The 17,443-nt window shown below is 39.5% G+C and overlaps 1 protein-coding gene across 2 annotated transcripts in view; it reads right to left on the reverse strand.

Moving 5' to 3' along the window:
* Positions 1–5,434: 5,434 nt before the first annotated feature.
* LOC102216201 (uncharacterized) overlaps positions 5,435–17,443 on the reverse strand; it is a 23,934-nt gene continuing 11,925 nt past the window's right edge. Inside the window, exons 9-10 of one of the 2 annotated variants that reach the window (XM_005726936.2) lie at positions 17,102–17,186; positions 5,435–5,554 (exon numbers count right to left, since the gene is read on the reverse strand). In XM_005726936.2, coding sequence (XP_005726993.1) covers positions 17,125–17,186 — 62 coding nt within the window. In that variant the 3' untranslated portion in view covers positions 5,435–5,554; positions 17,102–17,124. Of the gene's footprint in view, positions 5,555–17,101; positions 17,187–17,443 lie in introns of those variants that run through there. The other variant, XM_005726937.1, reaches the window with a different exon arrangement.

A 17,443-nucleotide genomic window follows, 5' to 3' on the forward strand; every position in this document is an offset into this window, starting at 1 on the left:
CAGCTGAAAATATGCCACCTAAGCCACCTGTGATGGAAATAAATATATAATACGCCGCATAAATATAGCACGGGCTTCATTTCTCATAAAGTTTAGTTGCTGAGCAAGCGCTTGTAATAAGCGAATCTCTGCAAGCAATGGCTGCGTGTTTTGAGGTTAAATAAGATTCAAATGAGGGAAAGTCCCCTCGTCTGTGATTACAGCATCTGCATATTTCATGCAACCGAACACTGTTGTTCGGCAAACTGAGTGCGCAAAAGAAAGTTTCAGCAGAATAAGCAGGTGAAGAAAATTTGACGTTCTTTTTCTGCAGTGACAAAGCAGAGCGTGGACACATCGAGCACTCACACTGGATGCAGCGAGAATGTGAGAATGTGTATTCAGTATGCTACACAAGGTCATGTTAAGATAAAAATACCTAGTAGCCTTTTATGGGTCATCTTTTAAGTTGAGCCTGACACTTGATGAAGTGATCCATGTGCAGCGCTCGAGCATTTTCACACTTTCCTTCCAGCTGCAACGCTGGAAATGTTTGAGTTTCGTTTTATTGTAACCGCTGACTGTGACATTTCTACGTACTAGGAAAAATCTTCTTTTTAAATAGTTTAACACACCAGTAAATTTGTCCAGTTATGGACTGATAATGAGTTGCTTGTATGGAAGAATTTGTTGCTAGGTAGGACACTTCAGTGCAATTTATGCTTCAATATAGTAAAAAATGAACCTTCAGAGCTGCTAGAATTATTATTCAGTGAAAGTGCTGCTTTTTTATCGGTGGCGGTAAAGCTTTTAGGACAACGCTGTGAACCACTCAGCAACCTTCCTCTAAGTGTGGGTCAAATAGCAGAGATGCCATAAGCATCCCAGCATTCTGTATCACACTTTTCATTGCATCCTCTAAATAAATCTTGCCCTCCTCGCTTGACCGGCCAAGAATAAAAATGGGACATGCACCAAATGGTGTAACTATAGAAACAAACACAGTAAGCTTTTTATATTCTGTTACTCTCCACGTTCCTCCCATAGTGAGGAAAAAAGTGAAGACTTAAAAACAAGAACTTCCCATTCAGATAGTTAGAAAAGCCTGATATTGATTGCTGGGCTGGAAGCATGACTGATGAAACAGGCGTGTATAAATCACCCGATGACAGCTGCTTAAGGTGTCTGTCGAGCTGGTTAACTGGTTAACTTGCATTTCTCCAAATTAGACATTAAAGACACGACATGCTTTTAATAAGTGTCTAAGATAAACAGAGAAAGAAGCTGGTGTGATGCCAGCCTCTGGTGCCCAGGATCATCTCTTCATCCAGGGGGAAGCCTGTGATGACAGCAGCACTAATGACATCGTGATAAATGGAAAACAAAGCACTCGTCCTTTTATCCCTAACAGCAACGGTGGCAAAATCCAGGATTTGCTGATTATTTTCCTCAGTTTCCCACAATTCCTGGTCTGCGTCATCATGTTCAGAGAACAGGGAATGCAAAGCTCTTTAGTAAACACGTTTCACAGTTTGACATGCTCTCAGCACAAACTGTTGACTTTACCCCCTCGTTTTAGTCACGCTCCAGGGCTCACATTGTTAGCTCGCTGGTTCAAAATGAAACACCTCTTCAGCAACTATTGGAAGGATTGCCTTGCAAGTTTGTGCAGACGCTCAAGGTCCCCGGGAAAAGGATAGATCTTCTTCTGCGGACTAACCCTCTAGCACCACCGTGAGGAGGGCGTTCTTGGTTTTAAGTCAAACGAGTAATGGATGGATTCACATGAAATATATGAATAAATGATTTTGTCTTTCATGTCTTGACTTTAAATTTGTGTCACGTACCATGATTTACACTTAAAAGTGTCTCCTTTTTGCGTTCTTCCCTCTAAACATAATCATAAGCATTAAGCATGGCTGACTTAAACATGAGGAAAGTGTCAAAGGAGCCACTTTCACGAGTAAATCATAGCATGCTGTTTTCTTGGCTCCAATGGTAATCCAGTTAAGAGGTGACTGTGTGTGATTTTATAGCTGACAAAATCACCGTACACAGAAGCTGGAGGTGATAGCAGTGCTGGGATTTTGTTTTTTTGTTTTGTATGATGATCCCAAGTTATTTATTTATTTATTTGTTCATTTGTGTGAGAACCATCAGACACTGCAACAAGTCTGACAACTGTAGGGAATTTCTTTTTTAAATTTATGTAACTTTTTATTTGGCATCAACCTCGCCTGCGTTTGTCTTTGATTTAAAAAAGAAAGAAAGATGGGAAGTGTTTTAAAAAATGGGTCAAGAAAGCGACTTAGTAAACTGGAACTAGTTTAACATTCCACAGCTTAACACGCTGACATAAGCCTTAATGGGTGTTTTGCTTTTTTGAAAGCTGAAAGTTTTAGTGCTCATTCTTCAGATTCTCAGCGTGCCCGCAACTCTTTTCAGGCATGAACATCTCAACTATTATTAAAGTAGATGAAACAGCTCTCTCCAGCTTTTGATGTGTAAGTGTCTGTAGAGTTACCAGAATACCTGATGTATGAAGATATTCAGAAACACTGGATATCTCAGTACATTATTATAAACATCACATCACATTTTGCTGCATCATTTGTTTCACATTTTGGATTTTCTGGCATAATTCAAGGCTCCCGTTTGAGGACAGCTATGTGGGTGACGATCATGTGCTGCATCCTGTCCAACCGTATATTTAGTTCTGAATCAGATTGCGGTTGTGCCTCGTGGTTCTCTCCTCATCTCTTGGCATACAAGCATACACTCACCAGGCTTTATTAAGCTACTACCTGCATGAACCACCTTTTCCCGTCAAAGCTGCCTCAATTCTTCGTGGCACAGACTCTGACTTGATCACATCACACTGTTGCTGCAGATCAGATCAGCACTAACTGCTCCACACGAACACAGACGTTGGAAAACCTTCCACCTTCTCATCTCACATAGATGAAAGAAAGATCAAGGGTGTTGAGTCCTGAACATCTCAACGTGGGTGGTTTTAAAAACTGTGGTTACACATAGATTTGTGAATGACGCTCTTGCTGTTTGTGCACTGATTCAGTGTAACCGACTCTCTTCTTTTCTCTCTCCCTGGTGTCTTTTGCAGTCTAGATCTCAGCCTCACATAAATTATCTGATTATGTAGAAGTTATAAAAGAAAAAGCTGTTAGGGATCAGCTGCAGGAGGTGATAAGCACCTTGGTAAAGGAGCTCTGACAGATTCTTTGAAAACAAGCTTTGACATCAGAGAGGTGGCTCACCCCTGATAAACCCCTTGTCTCCTCAGAATAGCCGAGGAAGATTTCCCCCACATTCTCTTTGCTCTTGCGCTACTCGCTAGCATCCTAATCATCCAGCTCGTTGTAAATATACACTGCGTATAAATAGGGGATAACTGAGACCTTTGGATCCAGTTCCGAGGAGGAAGAGGTTTGTGTTTTGCTGCACTGGGTGGTTTGACGCAGGGTGTCCATGACTGCGGTCAGGCCGGAGGGGTGTGCATACGAATTTTAGAACCGCTCCTGCCGTCACTGCTGCTCTGCGGGCTCAGTGCAACATTTCATCTGCTTAATGGCGGATTAAAGCATCCTGTGGGGCAGATTGATATAGGCTGATGCTGTCATTTGTCATTAAAGGGGAGCGGAAGCCCATGGAAACAGGCTGGATATAGCAGCTGGATCGGCCCCAAACACTGGGCAGCTCATTGCTGTAGATGGAAATTATAAGAATATTATGTGCCTCATGAATTTAGACAGGAAACATAAATATAGGCCAGTCTATTAGCGATGAGCTGAAAATGGACATGGCAGTTAATTGGGCTTTATTGTGTGTTAAATTGCACGGCCGCGTCTGTAATCGTATTCATGTAGATGTAAATTTGCTGTACAGCACCATTAAATATGATTCTCCTTTCAGCCAATATGTTCAGATTTAATTAGTACTCACTACACTAAAAGGAGAAGCAGGTATCAACCTATGTGCAGCACAGTGTTACACCTCACCAAATGTTAATTACTATTTGCTAACGGTGGGGGAAGAAAAATAGGCTTCTGGACAAAGAAAAAAAGTTTTTATTTAATACAAATCAAATGAAATTCAAACGAAAGTCACGTCATAACAAGTGGTGCAACACGAAGCTTCACACTGTTATAGGAAGAATGTAAAACAGCAAAATGGAGCTTCTGTAAAGCACTTCCTCTTAAACTGAGGAAAGCACAATTTGATCAGATCTGACAAGCTGACAAGCCTCTGTCATTTTCATATTATTCATATTTTACAAATACATGCCAAAAATGAGTAAAGAGTTTTGGAGCCAGCATTCAAATAACTTTGTTTGGTGAAGTAGCAGTGACCATATCAAGCCAATCATTGTATATACACACACTTATGCATGGATTTATTTACATTATTTATATCAAGGCCAGTAATACCAATGTAGAAAACCTTAATATGCATGTTTTAGTTTAAAATTGTGCTTAAATGATTAGTTAATAGATCCATTAGTTAGGAGTGCTTTTACATTATTTCTGAATGCCTGAAACGGGTGATTCTTAAACAACCATTTTGGAAATGATTACCACTTACAGCCAGTGTATTTATTAAGTGAGCAAATCTGAATGCATATTCTCTGCTTCACACTCACTTTGTAAATTTATAACACTTTTTTTTTTTTTTTACAATATGGCAAAAACGTGTAGTAAGTGCTTTTGTGTGCCTCTCAAATGGATTATGTATAATGTTTTAAATAAAATTTACATATTTGTTTGTTTGTTTTTGATTGGTTAACAATAAGTGTAAACCAAACAAAATGGTTTGATTGGTGTTTGTCAGCCATTGGGTAAGAGGTGCAGTACACACTTGGACAGAGCGCCAGTCTATTGAAGGGGTTATGACCTGACCAGTGATGAATAAAAGCCACAATACATATTCAGAAGACAAGTTCAGTAATTACTAAAACAACGAAAAGCGAACAATTAACTTTGAAAAAGCTTACAGCACTGTCCAAAAGTCTTGAGATACACCTCAATTTAAAAAGTATTTTGCTTTCAAGAAGCCAGACGTTCTGGTAGCAGGGTCTTGATCAATAGTTCTCCAGGCTTTCTGAAGGTCTTTCAAAGTTTTTCTTTGGACATTGGCTGTTTTTTCACTCCAGTCGTAGTACCTGACATTTTCAGAGAAACATCCATCAGATTTTTATCCACTATGCCAGCGGTCCCCAAACGCAGTCGTTTGGTACCGAGCCAACATCCAAAGAAGAGCTTAGAATGTCCTTCAAGAGGCCTGGAGAACTATTCCTGAAGGCTACTTTAAGAAATGGACGTGGACGTACAATGACATATTGTACGTCCACGTATACTTGGACATGTTTAAAAATAAAAAATGTTTCCGATTTGTCTCGCAAAATACAAAGAAATATTGGTTGGCTCAAGACTTTTCCACATTACTGTATATGCTACAAAAAACAAAACAAAAAAAAACAACAAGCTTGTATCACAGTTATCAGTGAATACACTTTGAATAGAAATATCCTTTTCCCCGAAGGCCTCTTTTTTCCTTTGGTCTGCAAAAAAAATAAAGAGAGAGAGTGAGAAAAAAGAAACAGAGCAATGAAAACAGTGCATCCTTTCCCACAGTCACGTGTTCTGCAATCACCTGCTTTTTCCACTTGTAACTTCTGCTTTGGCCAAGTTTACGTGGCCTTTGACATGACCTTTGATCCCTATGGAGAACCATCTGTTTGAGAGAAAGGATGACTGACATAATGCTAACTCTACATCTATTGCTGTGTTTTATGGTTAACTAGTAAGTGTTTAAACAGAAACAAACCAAGTCCCGGAGGTACAAGTGACAACAGCACTGCAGGGCTCATTTTTACAGTTTTTACAAATCTTTGTCCAAATAATGAGCTGACTTTTAATTTTTATAAAAGGTATTTTCAGAATCTTTACTTGAATACATAAATTTTCAAATTATGTACGGAAGCTTCAAAAGAACAATTAAAAAATTGGTTTAAACAAGAACCGTGACTACTCGAACAAAACAAATTTAAATACATCAACTTTACTTTTCTCTTCTGATAATGACCATCCATTCAAAATCCCATTTGTATAATTGCTGCTCATTGACTCTCATGATACCTCACCCACACAATTAACAGCTAAAAAGGTCACACCATGTGTCATGACCTTAAGTTGTGTGTTTTTTGTGAAGTTTTTATTAGGACTACTGACTTATACAGACTTGCACAAAAATACCTGGATGATAAAATGCTTCAGACCTGACAGATTGATTAGTCTAAGGTTAACTTTCCTGAACCAAGAGAAACGGTGCTCACAGAGGAACATGATAGCGATTTATAGTTTACCTGTAAATAATCACAACATCACCTCATATAATGACAAAAAATATTACAATCTGTGGCTTTGAGGTTCATAATCACAGAGATCTATGGACACTTACACTACGCTTTCATAAAAATAGCCTCAGACAAAGTTTCAGTTCACATCTTGCAGACTAACTGCAGCACCTTCATCTTTTGTGTATTCTGTGGCTTTTATAACACACTGTTACTTTTAATGCAGTGCCTCCACCCAGACAACATAATCAGCGAGTCATAGTAATAGTAATCTTAATATCATTACTCATGGAAGAATACACACACATTCAATGACTACAGTACAGGAATACGATGCGGTAAGACAAGAAACACTAATTTATCTCATATGGTAGAACTATTGAAGTTGGTGAGCTGCTCTCATAAGGTAGCTTAAAACAGCAGAAATTTTTAGTAATGTAGATTTTTAGCATCTACGAAACTATTTAAATATATGTTTATAAAAGACAGACATCAAACATGGTTTTTGAATCAATGGTTTGAAGCCTCCAGTTTGGAATTTATGCCAGATATGATCATATTTTGGATGACAGAGTAGAGCTGGACAGTTTGCTAAGTGGCTAGCAGTTTTAGCTAATTTGATTAGCAGGGTGCAGCTGTAATTCAGTGATATTTGATGGGGTGCTAGCACAAAACATGCTTAAAACACATGTACATGCAGAAAAACAAGCAAGTGCAACCTTAATGACTCTACCTTAACCTTTAAAGCTTCCCGTGACCTAAACCAAACATAAACGTGACCTAAGTTCAGCTATAAAAACACTAGTTATAAATTAGTCAAAGATACCATTTTTATTTATTTACCAGACTGCAAGCATGTTCATTTTTGAGTTTCAAGTTGTCATTTAAGGATCTATACGACTGCATTTGCTTCATTTTTTCAGCTCTAGAAGTTAATGTTTTGCTTTTTTAGTGTTGTGGTACCAACAGTTTTACTTAGATTAGCTTAATGATTTTTTTCCCTCTTGAACACGTCTTTAGTGACTTAAACAACACCTGGGGACACGAGGAGCTGCTGCTGACTAGCGCTATAAAGGCGCGGGGTTCCTGGCTAGCTAGCATATTTGCCAGTTGGTCAATAATTAGTGCCGCTAGCAGTCGCTACACATCAAGTTTGTGGTGTGTATCCATTATAGTGAAATTATGGTTCAGTAGTAGTTGAGTGTTGGCAGCCTGTTGAAAGAAAGTGTCTGCCTTAGATGGGGCAAGTGTCAGAAGTCTGTACTATAGCCGGTCTCTACTCTTGCTTGTGGCCTGTCATGAAGAAGATTGAATTATAACCAGTGTTGGGACTAACGCGTTATTAAGTAACGCGTTACAGTAACTACGTTATTATTGTGGTAACGAGCGCGTTAGTCGTTACTGGGATTTAGATAGGGTCGTTACTCGTTACTTCGTGTGGTGGCTATCGCGGAGCTTCCACAGATTCAGTAACATTAGCAAGTGGTGGAGGCCAGCAGGTGGATGAGAGAAAGGGGACGCACAAGGAAGAGAGACCCGAGGCAGCCGCCAGTCCAATTGTGAACTGAACTTCAGGTAAGAAGTTATGACCTGCAGTCTGTGTCAGATATAACCCAAGTTTAGGTGGAGTTTATTTTCGTTATTCTGACTTTTTCGTACTGCGTACTAGCTAGCATGATGGAGTTTCTATACAGCTGGGTGGGTGCTATGATGTTAATGATGTTGAACTTTATTTTGTTCATAAGGTTCATTAGAGTTGCCAAAAAAACGGAATCGTCTCGTATTCAGAGAAAATATCACGCGTTTCGTATTGAGGTGAAAAGAAACACAGCGGATGTTGCGCTAAACAACAGCAGCACGTTTAAGCTTGATCAGCTGTTGTTAGAATTTATTTAATATTAATTTCTAGTATCAGCTGATGTTTGCAGGAGCCACAGCTGTAAAAGCTGCTGGTCATGATATCTGTTTGGTTATCTGGTGAGAGGGAAACATGAAGATGAAACCAGGAGATGTCCTTACTGAATCATCAGAGCTGAACAGGTGATGGAGAAACAGGTTTACCTTTTAGGTGACATGAATGAGTTGAAGGGAAGTTATGAACTGTTTCTGAGAGACAAATAACACCAGGATCCTTTTTTACATAGCTGACAGCTGGTAACTGTGCAGGGGCTAGCAAAGTGTTGCCAGGGGGCCAGGTAGGGCATCAACAGGGAGAGGGGGGCACAAGGAAATACTTTTCTCTCTTATTCTCATTTAAAATGTCCAGCTTTTAAAAAATAATTATCTGAGTCTTACAACAAACGATTGTATACAATCAAAACAGTGAACATCACTGTCACAACAGCGTTTGTTTTCATTCAAAGGCTTTATGATTTTTCCTATAATGGCGGGCTGGTCTCTAGTCAAAAGACTGGCAAAGTTATGGAGGCAACACATTAACAAGAGAATTATGAATAAAACCAAAGTTACTTTCCCTAGTAACTAGTTACTTTGAAAGTAACGAGTAACTTGAAGTAACTGAGTTACTTATGATACTAGATTACTAGTTACTAGTAATGTAACTAAGTTACTAATTTAAAGTAACTTACCCAACACTGATTATAACATACTTTTCATGCTGTCTTTTTTATTTTTTTAATCTGTGTTGGAGTTTTGTTTTCTTTTCAGCTTTTCTTCCTTTTCTGTTCTGGCCCACTCAAAATGTCAGCATTTGACAGATGCACAAGCGACACGCAGTAAGTTTTTTTACAGACTGAGCATGTTTGTGGCAGTTGAAAGCCCCTTTTTTAGGCTCCCTGTAGGCAAATACCTCCACAAATGCGCACAACCACAACAACATAAATTAAACATTAGTGTCTGTCAATGTAATATGCGGATTATAGTCTGCAGGTCTGCATAGATTTTAAAAGAGTCTAGTTTTTCCATTTGAATGCTTCGATATAGAAGAACTAAAAGCTTGACTCACTTCACAACATAAAAGCAAAACAAAGTTTCGACTTTTTAGGATCTGTCATGTGACCCAAGTTCACTTTAAACCGTGTGTTACTGATGAGAAACAGAGATGTAATAAAGTCACAGTGTGTTTCTGACAGTTTGACACCGCCTGAGGAATGTGAAGCTGATGCCGGAGGCGATACTAGCAGGTGGATGAATGTCCATCTGTCAGCAGGCCCTACTGATCACAGCAGCCCTGCCAACTGCTCTAAGCCCGAAGAGGAATGTTTAAAAACCAGCCCGGAGAGGACAACCAGAGAGGAAGCATTATGTTGTAGGCTTTCTGGGGGAATCGTAGGTCAGCTACATTAAGTTTTGGACATGAAAATGGTTGCATCCCTTGCCTTCATTGTTTTAGAGTAAATTTTGTTGGTCCACAGATCGGAAGATATCAGATTTGGTCCAGATAACACTCTATTTTTCCTCCATTCAGTAAGACAGGCTCACAGTGTTGGTTTCTACTTCTACTTCTTTGCACCTGTAGAAATTTACTGCAGGGTTTGGAATCCCTGAAAGTCCAGCTAGTCTAAATTAGCCATAATAACTTTGATCAGTCATGTTTAACATTTGTAGAACGCTTTGGTTTGTAAATGCCAGGAAAACTTAATACATGCCCTCACCTTTGTTTTCTGCATCAGTTAATATATGTTACCATGGCAACAAGCTAAAATAAGATAATGAATATCGCAAACGTGACCTTTGGAGCATTGGTATGTCAACATCGGCAATGTGAACATGCTAACAGTCACCATATAGGTCTTAACCTAATTATAGCCTTAGACAGAGGCTAGCATGGCCACTTTCAGATTAGCTGAATTTGAACTGTATCGTGTCTGAGTGTGACTGTCCCCGCCTCCCAGCAGTTACATTATTGATTGTGTCTAAAGATGCTTACATCATTCAAGATTCATGACAGCTATGCTTGAAGAACTGACTGCTAAACAATGTGATATAGTATCCTCATCATTCCTTAATATTGAAAAGGACATGGGCAGGGATGGTCATACCAGGGGACTAGTATACAGGGTTTATCTATGCAGGCTGAGCTGTAATGTACAGTAGCTGAATACAGCACAGAAAGTAGTGTGAAATGAATCAAAACTCTTTAATATATATTCAAGTTAACAATCTCATATGTTTTACATATATACAAAATCTCCCATGAATAAGTCTGTGAATCAATTATCATGCCAAGTTCATGAACTACGTTCAGCTGCCATTGATCAAATTGCTAAAAAACTAGTAACCAGGCAGAGTAAAGGCAATACAGATACAGACTGCAAAAAACTGACCCACTGTGACACCACATTTTTAGTGACGGGCTAGTAACTCGTGTCATTCACCCAATCACACACATTCATACAGCGCTTTTACCTTATACACACTCTCACTTCCACTCTGATGAATGCATTGGAGGCAGCTCAGGGTTCAGCATCTTGCCCAAGGATACTTCAATTCACAGTAGTTCTAAGCTATTATTTCTGCTTTCTCCACAAAGTGTTTTCACTGTGCTTTCCCCACTGTCCTGTCCTTTGAGTGAAATGCAGCATGGTACATACATAAACTCCTAAATTAGTTCCTTTAAATGTTTTGTGGTTCCACTTTCAAAGCACAAAAGAAGAATCTAGAAAATGTGACACTGTGTAAAATGCTTCAAGTGTAAATAGCGAAGGTCAAGGTCAGGCATTCTTTGACAACTCTTAAAATAAAAAGATTGAGGTCGGGGCCAAAGGTAAAGTACAAATGAGACGTTTCCAGTATTTTTTAATTTCTATGTCTGGGAGTATGCACAAGTTCTCTTGGGTCAGTGCAATGTTAATATCATCATCAAAGGGTCAATGCAAGGCTCTGTATTGGCGTCTGTGTGCCTGTTTGTCTGTGGACTGCACTCCCACCAGTTATGCATGCCTCCTCCAAGGAAAAGTATAACAGGAGCAGCTACTTGGCTGTAGTGTTTGCAGCTGCCCTGACCTTAAGAGAGCACTCACTCTCATTGTTGCTTTTGTATATTCTTCAGCAGGATTCCAGTTTAATATCATGTAGTAAAAAATAGGTGTATGATGGAGAAATACAGCTCCACTTAGAGTAGAGTGACTAGACGAATTGTTAAATGCGTGTTGGACGACTCATCGCAACGGCTGCTGCGAACACAGTTCTGCAGAGACTTGCTCAGTGACAGGCAAAGAATGTGAGCCAGTTCATTCTGACACTGAGGCCACATTATCCTTCTGCAGTCACTGTGTACCCTGTAATAAGGACTATGTGACCTATGACCTTTGTGAAGGATTTAAACCCAGAACCTCTAAAGTCAAGCAGCCAAAGAAAGAGGGTAAACTCTGTGGTTTTGTTAAAGATCGATGATGAAGTTCTACATATAAAAACACAGCACATAGTGTTAATCTGCTGTAAGTGTTGCAACGTCATGCTTTAAAGTTTTGCCCTGATTTCAGGTTGAAAAAGTCTGGATGACCTCGTCTGCGAGTGTTTGAGCCTTCTTACCAAATCAAATTATGACCTCAAAAGAGGCTCACTCCAAACAAGCACACTAAACAAAAACATGTCCCATCACTCAGTTTTGTTTAGAGCACATTTTTCTAAGAGATTTGAAAGGTGTCACAGAAAATGTCATCTCCAAAGGTCAAAGGCCAAACACTACTGACAGATTTAACCTCTTTACATTTCATCAGGAAGAGTCAGTCACTTGTATGCCTGGAATGGTTAGTCAATGATTTGTTGACCTTGACCTCTGCTACAGGTCAGTTCCTTCCAAGCATTTTAAAGAATTCAACTAAAGCACAGTCTCATTTCCTTTAATGTCCCTAAAAACACAGAGTTCAATTCCTAACTTTAGAAGCACATTTTACAGATTGTTTCTATATTGGATGCGCTAACTTGTAAACTATCATTTTATGAAGACGATCTGAAAATAAAACTGTGAGTTGGTGATCATTGTTTGGAAGTTTGATTCAATTCTGAGCAATACTCCAGGAGAAATGGCGATTCTAGTAAATCATGGACCAAAACGAACAAACTTATGAGATAAGAAAAAATCCAGCAAAGACCTGACACAGGACCTGAGAGACACAGCTGTCATTCAGTTGATCCATTTATTGTTAATTAAAGCCTCATCACAAATGGTCCCAGTGGATGGGTAGCTGTCAGGAAGCAATGCTTAAGGAAGGGGAACTGGGAGAAAAAGCTGAGTTGTGCCAAAAAACCTCCCCACAAGACTGAAAATTAGTGGCAACTGATCTGATGGAGTGATGAATCCAAATGTGAAGTTTTTGGTTCAGTAAGTAAGGATGAGCTCAGGAGAGAGGTACAACAGTGAGTATCTACAGTCATCTGTAAAACACGATGCTGGCTCCTTCCATTGTTTGGGACTATATTTGAACCAGTGGTGTTGGGGATCTTTCAAAATTTATGGAAATATGAACAAAGAAATGTGCCATCAGATTTTAATCCACCATGTAATACCATGTTGAAAGCATCTGACTGGCAGTGGCTTTTTTCAGCAAGACAATGATCCCAAACACTGCCAATGCAGTAAAAGCATACCTGGATAGAAAAACACACAATGGAACATTTATCAGTCACGGATTGGCCTCCCCAGACCCGGCATCTCAACATGAATAAAGAGTGTGGGATCATCTCGACAGAGAACAGAACAAAAATCAGCCAACATCCAAAGAAGAGCTTTGAATGTCCTTCAAGCAGCCTGGAGAACTATTCCTGAAGACAACTTAAAGAAATTAGAAGAAAGATCACCTGAGAGAGTTCAGGCTGTGTTGAAGAATAAAAATTGCTACAATTGTACAAACTCTGTTTTTGCCTTAACATACTGTATTTCCATCCATTTTTGCACACGTTCCAATAACTCACTCTGACTATTTCCCATTTTCTGAGCAAAATATAAAGAAATGAGTGATTCAAAACTTTTGCACAGTAATGTAAATCTGATATAGTAATTGATTTAAGAATATTTTGGCGATCGTGAGAGACTTTGATATAGATGACCATTTACTTATGATTTAGCAAGACTATAATTAAACAAAAAGAAAATCCCCTGCTCTGTGATCAGTCCATCCATCCACTAATGCTCATTTACTGCTATTTTAATCCATCATGTTATGCAGATACGATCAACCCTTACAGACATTTAGACGATGAATGTATTTTACCACAAGATACTTTAAACATGCCTTCTTAAATCGCATAAACTCAATGCTCCTGAAACTTCTCTCATCTCATAATAAATCATTGCAGTAAAACCGTTCACGCCACCATTCTCTCAAAGCTGCATGCACAGGATCATTCTGCAAACGCAGTGCAAATAACACAGGTGTAATTGCTGTATTGTGACTTTGCAGTTGAAAAGATTTAGCAAAAACTTGGTGCTTAGCAGCACAACGTGTGGGGAAAAAGGGGCTGATCCAGCCTCCGCCAGCTGTTTCTTCTCGCAGTGTGAAGGGCTTGTCGGTGTTTTCCAGCAGTCCCTCCCTTCTGCAAAGCTTCCCAGGTGTAACGGCTGACCTGCCAGATTGAACCACATCAAACCTCACGAGCAGGAAGCTTTTCTTCACTGTTATTACTGAGATAAAGACCCTGTGTTCAGCACTGCGCTATTGTCATCCAGCCCGCCACAAATTTATGTTTATATGTCTCCCAAGAAAATTGTAAGAAAATAGAGACAGCTTCTAAAAAAAACAGAAAAAGGGTTGTATTAATATTTTATTTTCTTCTGTACTGTTTGTGTTACTTTGTGTTCCACACACAAAAGCTCAGGAAAGGCAAACCACCATCTTCAGCCACAGATCTTCATCTCTCTTCATCTCTTATGACCTGTTTCTAAGCCACCACCTTTCCAGTAAGTGCCTCTGCTGCTTCCCGCTAACTACTAGCTTTGCTTGTCTCAAAGAGTAAAATCTGAGTCTATCCTTCTTTCACTTCTGCCTCTTCCTCACCGTGAAATATTCTTCCCAGGCGGTACCGGCAGTTTCCACCAACATTAACCATCAGACATGAAAGCTTTGCGCTGACTGGAAAATAACACAGCAAAGTCTCAGGTCTAATTATGCTGGTTTAGTTTATGACCTGCCAGCTCATGTCCATTATCTTCCCCTCCAGCCTTTAAACTTCACCTTGCTCATCACTTCCCAAACCAGGTGGGGATCAGTGCAGTCTTCACTTTTCTTTTTTCTGATGGTTCTCCAGACTGCCTGTTCTCATTCCCAGGCCAGCTAAGAGATTCACACAGGGTGTCTTTTGGCATCTGAGGCATCATGTCTCACTCTTAACTTGTTAGGTATAAAAATGTAGTTGCTTTCTTAGAAGCCGTTCATCTCTCTTCAAGTACACCTTTAAAACGTGCTGGGTTAGAGCTGAGTACTTTTTGGATTTATGAAAAAACAAAATAAAACAGAGCATTCTGGATGAGAAACTTTTGATGTCTGCCACCTTTGTACCTAACTATATAGACTGCTAGTGATACTAAAAACACAGCAAGTGATATTATTTGGCACATAACTGCATAAAAATCCTCCAAACTTCAAAACTTAGAGGATTAAAGATCAAGCCTTGCAAGCAGCTGGTAACATCGACCTGTCACTGGTGTGCAGATTAGGCAGTTTTAACAGGTGAGTAAGAAGAGGGAAAATGAGTAACCAAAGGTTTTTTTTAAAAATTATTTTCATGTACACTTCTACTGTACAGGTGGGTATTTTAACGTGTCTCTAAGACTGACCATTCCATGAACTGCAGTCTTTGGCACCTCTGCATAAACACATGCTAGCTGTTTGATCTATGCCATCCATTTGGACCATGAATTAAAAAGAATAATAATTACTTCTTGACATGACTAAGATAGAAAACAATGTTTTTATGTTGTATGTCATGCTTATTGTAAATGAATCCTGCAGGGTAACTTATAAAAGCAAACTTTGTCTATAAAACATAGTCATATTTGGCTTTCCTGTTATGCAGAATTTACATATTTCTAGAGACAGTTACATTGTTCCATTGCACTTTGAATAAAGTAAGGTGCTATGGATGGCACACGCTAAAGTGGTTCTGTGAGTTTTAGACTCCGTAAGCGCTTTAGTAAGTGCTTTGTTAAGCATGCTCATTACTCACTCTGAAGCCTAAAATAATGCTGATTTCAGAACACTAGACCACATCCAGCTAAGCTTCTCAGACTAATGAACACACACGGCATCAAACTGATTGCATTTATATGCTTGGTGTATTATGCAGAGTTAGAGAGCTTGCATGTATATTTTCTGAGACTGTTGTGGAGGGCCGCACTGCTGAACTGAATTCAGTATTGAACTGAATTAAGTATTAGTATGTGTCTAGTTATATGCTTTATGTCATTTTTCTATTAATATTGTTATTGACATTATTATTGTTATTACGCAGCTTTCCGCAACAGTCCCAGTTTCTCATGTGACTCCTTAGGAAAATTAATTGCCCACTCCTGCCTTCGGCAATATAATTAGAGAGGCATTTCATTGGTCCAACATAGCCAGGCATATAAAAAATGAACTTCAGTTACAGGAAAAGAAAAACTAATTGCCACCACAGAGTCTAAATCCACAAACAAAGCTGCCTGCCAACTACTGAAGAAAAGATTTGTCACAGAATGTACTTTGACGTGACACTGTAGAAAAATCACAGCTGCTGTTAGCAAAATGAAAGCAGTCTCAGTCCCATTCATCATTGATAATGGGAAAACCTGCACTTTTCCTACGGACAGCACAATAAGAACGTTTTGAAATAGAGGTTTGGATGCCAATGATCAAATAGTTAACTGTAAATATTGTGTAAATGCATAGCTGATTTCACAGTCATGCTGATTGCCTTCATTTTTCTTATCTTAAAGACCCACTAAACATGTGAGCAAGTATCAGAGACAGAACTAGAAGCGATTGCCTTTGCAGAAATGGACATTCCCGGCATTTCTGAAGCTGCTGTTTCTGTGAGAGCGGAAATGATCCGTGACTGAAAACGCCGAGCTCCCGAGCAGTTAGCCTCTCAGATGTGAGCTTATCATCAGCTGTTAAGAGCAGTGTGAATTCCTCAGGCCTCTGGCTGCAGCCCAGAGCATTTTTGAGCTGATAGGAAGAGAGGGTGGACTGCAGGTGCAGATGTGGGCCTTACATCCAAAGCATGTGATGATTAGACCGAGAGGATCCGTGTTACTACTCGTGTGAGAGAAGGATGTCATCCATCAGCGAAAAACAGAGCGGGAGACGTCAGATGAATAAAGGAGTGATGTCAAGCATGACTCAGAGTTTGCAGAAACACATTTTGATAGAAGTGTTTAGCTTGGGTGTGTCTCTCTGTTATTGCCTAATTGTGGAAATGATGGCGATCCAGTCAGCAGCTTGCAAAATTGACTTTGATTCAACAATCAACTTAACTAACTCGTGTATGTAATACTACTTCATGTTTCACTTATGCTCGGTTTTGGTTGCAGTTTCCCATGATGAGTATTTATAAGCCGCTGGATGTCAGGCTGTCAAGATGATTTACAATTTCAGGACTTGGACATTAGACAAATTTAGATTTTATGGTTATGGTATTTCTATTTTTAATAAGTTACTTCAGGACAGGAAGCTGTAACACTGCACGCCCGCTGGTCGTATGTGGTTGACTTTCAGCTGGTGGCGGGAGTTGTCCTTTTATTAACACCTAAGCTGGCTGAGCGGTGGAGCAGCTGCAGCACAGCATTTGTCTTGTAGTGTTATGTAGTCTTACCAAGTTTCTGAGGAACGGCACGGTTACCAGGCTGCCACAATATCTCCCACCGGACAGTCGAGAGGAACTTCCCAGAAGATCAAATCTATTCAAAAGAAACAGAAACAGGGTGTAGCTGTGGGTGCGTTGTGGATGCACACTATCATGTCAAAAACCACTTGCTTGACGGTCCAAACTAGAGGAGAAGTCAAATCAAGGATAAAACAAGAAGCGCACACCTCTGCAGCGGCAAATCACTCTCTGGGGAGCATTTACTTTTAAGGGAATAACGCTGTATTTAGTACATATTCATTTTGTTTTCGCCTTTCTGTTTAAATGTTGCTTTAAGAAGTTTGCAGTGCA

The sequence above is a fragment of the Pundamilia nyererei genome, unplaced genomic scaffold, assembly GCF_000239375.1.
Source record: "Pundamilia nyererei isolate P.nyererei 1_Seehausen unplaced genomic scaffold, PunNye1.0 scaffold00022, whole genome shotgun sequence".
Classification (NCBI taxonomy): Eukaryota; Metazoa; Chordata; class Actinopteri; order Cichliformes; family Cichlidae; genus Pundamilia; species Pundamilia nyererei.